The 6,871-nt window shown below is 33.9% G+C and overlaps 1 protein-coding gene across 1 annotated transcript; it reads left to right on the top strand.

Annotated features, from left to right (window-relative positions):
- Positions 1 to 4,463: 4,463 nt before the first annotated feature.
- On the top strand, positions 4,464 to 6,299 carry LOC106298941 (zinc finger protein JAGGED). Its single transcript, XM_013735071.1, has 5 exons — positions 4,464 to 4,711; positions 4,812 to 4,906; positions 5,120 to 5,248; positions 5,457 to 5,541; positions 5,646 to 6,299. Coding segments are annotated over exons 1-5 (750 nt in total). The 5' UTR covers positions 4,464 to 4,709; the 3' UTR covers positions 6,085 to 6,299.
- The last annotated feature ends 572 nt before the right edge of the window (positions 6,300 to 6,871 follow it).

Genomic DNA, 6,871 nt, shown 5'->3' with positions numbered 1-6,871 from the left:
TGTTGGGTAAGCTTGAAGAATGCTTAAGTTATAAGTTTCCTATTTGTGTTAGGTTTATCTATAAGAGTTTAGGAAACTTATAATTAATAAGTCCTAATGAGTTTAGGAAATATAGAGATATATATATATGAGAGATCATGAGATGATCTAGTTGTGTGAGTTGAGAGCTTGAGGTTTTGAGAGAGTTTCCTCAAGAGATTAATAAGAAGAGTTCTTATATATTGTGTTACATACATTGGTGATCGTGTGACTTGGATACTAGAATATTGTATTGGATAAAGGGAAACTAATACCACTGCATTAGACAAATTTAGTGGTTAATTTGATTAAGGAAGTTTGTTGCTATTGACTATTTTAAATTATTTACATATTTTCTTCTGTTTTCCTTTATCAATCTTTCTTGGAATTCGAAAGCAAGTTAGTTGATTGCTGAGCCGAGATGTATTCAATCATCAATGATCTTGAAAAAACTAAAAGATGTACTGTGTTCTAGAACCACTCGTGAGTGTGATTTGTGAAGTGTGTGAATTCGTGTACATGCTAAGTCATCACAATCAATCTGAAAGACTTACAAAGTTTTCTGGATGGAAACAAATACCAGGATCCAAGAAGAATGAAATGTGGTTTAATCGGGATGGAGGCAAGCAGAAGAAGATTCGATACAGAGACGTTTGATGGGTTTAATCAAGATGGAACCAACATAAGAAGATTAGAAGTAGAAAATTTCAGTTCAAGGATCAACTGTTATCTCAGGAATTGAAATGTACTCGTACAATTTGACGAGGATGAATCATTACCGTATGTTGAAGCAAAAAATTGTTAGCGGGTGAAAATGTTATATGTATAAAAAATCAATGCGTTCCTAAATAATGCGTCTTGGGATTATGTTTTGAAAACTCAAGGAGGTTCGATTCTTATAAACAATGCAACTTAGGATTATGTTTTGAAACACAATGCGGTCTTCGACTTCGACTCCCTTTGTAAAGAGAAGTATGGAAGTACACATAAAGTTGATGAATAATTGATATAGGTTTAAGGTACATTTGGTTGCTCGAATATTATTTTAGATGTGCGGGATACATAAAATTATTAAATCATGTGTATGGAGAGGACCAAATCTAAGATGGGATGCATATATACATCTTTACAGAATCACCAAATGAGCAGTTCTAGTTATTTTGAGCAGGATCATGAAAGTTGCCAAAATCAAGCTTAGGAGAGGGGCGAGTATTGAAACTAATTTTTATTTTGAATCAAAATTAATTCTGGATCCATGATAAAATTAGTTATCTTTGATTTAAACCCAAACTAAACAATTTCTAGAGTGTATAAAAATGGCTAGAACATCAATTTTTATAAAAATGGCTAGAACATCAATTTTTAACATATGTGAAAATTAGCATATTTTTTAACATACTCCCTATATTTCATAAAGAATGTCATTTTGGCTTTTTTTTTTAATTTTGTTTTTAAAAAGTGTTATTCTACATTTTTTAATGTGTTTTTACGTTAAATCACTTTCTTACCCTTTAAATAATCAATAGATGTTTATTTCAATTATTTTTATTTAAATAATTGTATTATAAATAAAGGTAGCTTCGTATATTTTGTTAGTTTTTTAATTTGCGTGAAATGTGTCTAACTTTAGCCATTTTCATATGGAGTATATATATTTATATGAAAATGGCTAAAATTAGCATATTATAGTTAAATATTATGAAAAATGGAATTAAAGCATCTAGGTACTTGTAGCCTATAAATGTACACTCACCAAATGTACAACTTCATCCTCTGATGAGTAACTAAGAGAAATAAGTACATAGGAAACAATTCAAGTGAAATATAAAACTGATAAATTGATAAATTTGACGAGTTACTATCAAAATTAATTTTCTAAGCGTTCCCATATTTTCTTCATAGTTAGATGATTTTTGTAATATTTTCGTTTATTTTGGAGTTAATTATTACGATAATGGATAGTGCTAATTGGTAAGCACTATGATTATTTTTTACATAATTTATACTTCTTTTATTTATTTTACATTGACCACGGTGATTATTACATATTAGTACTTTATGGTGTATAAGACGGACTACACAAATTCATTGACTATTTCTCTTCCTGCTTGGAGTTGTAATATATAAACTAATGTAATCATCATAACAACCGGACAAAAAACGGTGTGTGCCGATTTAGCTTCTTTTTCGCATTCTCAGTTCAGAAATATAACAAAACCTAATTTTGGATTGCTGGTTAGACCAGGTTTAACACAAGTTTTTTAAACACAATAAAAAGTTCAAAAAGAGAGAGAAGAAACAAGTAAAAGGAAAAAGGTAAAACCAATTGAAAAGAAAAGGGGAGAGGGGGGGAGGACCACGTAAGAGAAAGGAGTAAAAAGTATGATTGTCCGAAAGAGAGTTGCAGATGTTACATGAAGAGGGTGAGATTGCAAGTCCTAGCTTACTAGCCGTGACAGTCTTGGAGTAGTAGTGTGGTCCTTCTCTCACCTGATCCCTTCTCTCTCCTCATCACTCACTCACTACTTTTTTTTTTGGTTCTGTTCCCACTCATAAGTAGCATGCACATCCTCAATATGAATAAGATCCTCGATATCTTTGGTGCCCCATCATTAACATGTTAATTAAGTAGTACCTGACCAAATTTGTACTCTATACAAAAATAATAATTGTACTCTATACGTATACATGTATGTTATACCGACGTAACATTTGTCTTGGGATACGTAACCAAAATTCATATTAATCCTCGGCACTTCTGGCTATTTGGTACTTTTATGATTTCCATTCGTATGTAAAATTATAGTGGAACGATTCAAACTCTTGTCCCCTAATGCCAATATGAATTCTTCAACCACTAGACTTCTTTAAACTAGTTTAGTTTTGTTCGATTTACACATTTATTAACTGCAATTTCTTTTTGTTATTGCATGTCTCATGATAAAAATAAGTGGAAACCAAAGATGGCTAGTTTCGACTATGATTGGTTTTACTTTGATGAACCCGGAACGATCAAATCTCCGTCACGTCAGTCCGTCACTATTCACTGTATTAGATAAATATAACGCCGTGAAATAACGGTGTGTTAGGCCTGACTTTTTGGACAACATTCTTTTTATTTCGTGTAGGTCGGCATGAGAGCACGAGTTTTTGAAGTTTTGACCTTCGAACCATATGGCACGTGACTCGCACGCTTCCGTGACTGGGAATTTTGTACACCTTTAGGTATTCCTCTCAAGGACAGTGTTATAGCTAGATCTTACACTAACCTTACGATCACTCTGTAAGATGTCCACAAGATAAATATCGGTAGGAATGGAGAAACCTTGTTATCATTCTAATGTTTTACATAAATTTGATATAATTAACAAGAAGATTAAGCATGTAATATTTAGGAGCACAATTGGAAAGGATATGTAGAAGAGGACATGCATATCCAACTTAGATCACAAAGGACCCTAATAATTAGTTATGTGATAGCAACACTTGCATGTCCCATTTGCAAAACCCTAGGGTACAAAAAACAATTTGAATTTTTTTTGATGTGGATGCCCCAGGAGAGGCCTATCGCCATTACATTACATCTATAAATGGGGGACCATTACTAACTATTTTTCTTACATTTATATTTTTTATACACATATTTATTGTAAAACTTCTCAAAACGTAATGTTCAAAGCAGCAGGACCATAGAGCTAGCCATGTCTCGGATTGTCCTTAAAAGTATAAAATCCATTCTCTTTTAGTTACTTGTTCTTTCCTCTGTGTGTTTAAGTGAGGATCACAAGTCCATCAAGGACCATCTTGAAGCTGCAAACTATTCATGAAAGACTCTTTATCAAGAGACAATGATTCGCTAGATGTGGCTTTCCACATTTAATTCATTGTTGACAAAGTACTATCTTGCTTCTTTTTAGATGCTTTGTATTATATTAACAAGTGTAACTTACACTTAATTAGGGTTCCTTCCATTATGTGTGTAATTTTGAGTATTAGTGACAAGTTACTTTCTCTGATCTTCGACCTAGAGAATTTATAAACTTAAAGTCCGTAAGATCTTTGATTAAAAATAAAAAATAAAAATAAACGATTTTACGAATGGGATAATTAACTTAACATGTTGAAAGAAGATTTATGTAGTCTATTTTGATTTCAATATGAAGATATATACACAGAGAAGGTCCAAAACTCATTGATTTCTTAAAAAAAACAGTTCAAAATATTAAGAGTTTGTCTTTTTAACATGAATTAATTACACAGTAATAGGGTTCTAGGCTAGTAGCCATAGCATCTCCTTTCACTCAGGAAATGTCCCTCTCATCTCTCTCTTTCATCACACAAACACACACAAACACATACACAAACCACAAACACTTTCACTCTGGTTTGGTTTAGTTAAAACCCCTTAAGCCCACACTACTACCTATATCTTTGTAAGGTCACAAGACCCACTTTGTTTATTTAGTTTCTACACACAGAGGGAGAAGAGAGAGAGAAAAATGAGAGGGTTTGTGGCAGATAAACTGATAGAAAACTTCCCAACCTCTCTTCTTTAACTTTTACTACTCTCTACGTTTTTCTCTTCCTTTTGTGGTGCAGCCTCCAACTGAAAGTCCCCTATAATATATATCCTCAATTATTCTAGCTCTTGGAGAGAAGTCTTATCTCACGCCAATCTCTCATTTCCCACTATGTATATGCCCCACAAAACACAAAACCACTTTCTTAATTATATCTTTCATTTTCTTAATCTTTAAACTCACACTTCTCTTTATTGAGTTTTTTTTTGGCAGGAGGAATGAGGATAATTACTTAGACCTCAACAATCTGCCAGATGATTTTTCTAGAGATGGCAATAAGCAAACCCTGGAGGAAGGTTCTTCCTCTGGTATACTTTTACCTTGGAAAACCCTAATTACTTCAACGTTATATTATACATATATATCATTAACAGGCAAAACATAATTAAGGGGATATATAACTAAATTGGTAATATATATTGTGTCTATTGGTAAAGGTTTGGATCACACGTGGAATCCAAAAGACTTGTGTCTTGGTGGAATTATATATTAAGCCCGTAGGATGTTTTGTTGCTAATTAGGTCAAAGAAAGAAGAAAGGTAGTAAAGAAGGGAAAGATGAGAGCGGGAAGGTGTACGAATGTCGATTTTGTTCACTGAAGTTCTGCAAATCCCAAGCTCTTGGTGGCCACATGAATCGCCACCGACAAGGCAAGTCTACTAAGCTTCATATAATCCACTTTTATATTCACACTTTTTAGTTCGTGCAAAAGCAAAAAAAAACAGTTTTCATAAATCTTCTGTCTTTGATTGATGCTTGTTGTCCTATACTTGCTTTGACTATAACTTCATACCAGTAGATATTGCATTAAAGACTTAGTTTGATGTCCTATTTTCATTTGGTTCTATAAACTTAAAGAGAGGGAGACGGAGACATTGAATCAAGCCCGTCAACTGGTCTACCGTAACGATACCTTAACCCCACCAGGAATTACACCTTTCGGGTACTCTCTCTTCATCCTAAGACTTCAAATTATGAAAAAAAACATTGCTAAATGTACTTATTATAATAAATAATGCGAGTATAATTAATTGGAATTATTGGCAGATATCAAACCGCAGATCCAACAATATACCGGTCGGTTTACTCTTCACCGATGCTATATACCGGAAGCTCCTCAACAAACTTGGTTCCCCAACCGCTTCAACCACCATATCCATACTCTTCAAACCAATACTCGCCCTACAACAACATCAATGATTATTACTTCAGCCAATCCTTTCGAGGCAATAGAAGCATCTCTCCAAACCCTAATCTTCCCACAACAACAACCGTTAATTACATGGCTGGTGGTCCTGTGGAATCAAGCTACACTTGCGTCGGTGAACCCATTGATCAGACCGGTTTTCCTAACCGTGGCTCCGCCAAAGTCCGTGCACCCCCGCTGGAACCGCCACAAGTTCGTGACGGTGACGCTTCACGGCAGCGTTTGGATCCCTCTCTTAGGTTACCAATCAACCGGTTTCAAGATCATCACTCGCTCTGAGTTTTAACATGTGTTCCCTGCTTCTTTTATTTATTTTCTTCTTTTAGGGTATTTTCTTGTTCTCTTATTTTGTTTAAGTCGTCGAGAAAGTAGGGTCTCGAATTGTCTAAAACGCCACGGATCCTACATGTGTTGTCAGCCAATTGCCCGCTTGTTGTTGTTCTTTTTTGTTCTATTTTAGTTGAAATAAAGATATTAGGATCTAAATTATCTCGGCCACATTTTTGTTTATGTCTTTTATTGATATACCTAACATTGTGATTTATATTATGCAACATTTTAATGCGGAATGAATAAAAAACATCAAAATTATAGTACTGAACCGCAGATGCCAAATGATGTTAAATCAATTCATATTAACAAGAGTTAGAAAATGAGAGGGACCATTATGGGGGAGTGAAACTATTGGATAGAATTAAAAAGGTGAACGTTTAACAATGTTTCCATTTATATACACAAGGGAAGTGATTAATCTAAGGAAAAAATAAAGCTTTTGCAATATATATTATAGATAACAACGAGAGGACATAGGAACCGGACAAATAGGTCAGAAAGAGAGAGAGTAGAGACAAAGATTGTGTTCTTAAAATATGATACATTGTGTAGTGAGATTGGAACAGCCTTAATTTATCTGAGCTCATCTACAACTCTCAGCTACTTTGGCCTGAACCTAGCTATGAGGATTGGGGATTGGAGGGAATTGGGTTTTGGTGGTTGGTTTGTTCAAAATAAAAATCAAAAGGATGTTCCAATTTGCTTATATATATATATAAAAATATAACATTTA

The sequence above is a fragment of the Brassica oleracea genome, chromosome C6 (assembly GCF_000695525.1).
Source record: "Brassica oleracea var. oleracea cultivar TO1000 chromosome C6, BOL, whole genome shotgun sequence".
In the NCBI taxonomy this organism is placed as follows: Eukaryota; Viridiplantae; Streptophyta; class Magnoliopsida; order Brassicales; family Brassicaceae; genus Brassica; species Brassica oleracea.
Note: the sequence above shows the minus strand (reverse complement) of the source record. Positions and strands in the feature narration are given on the sequence as shown.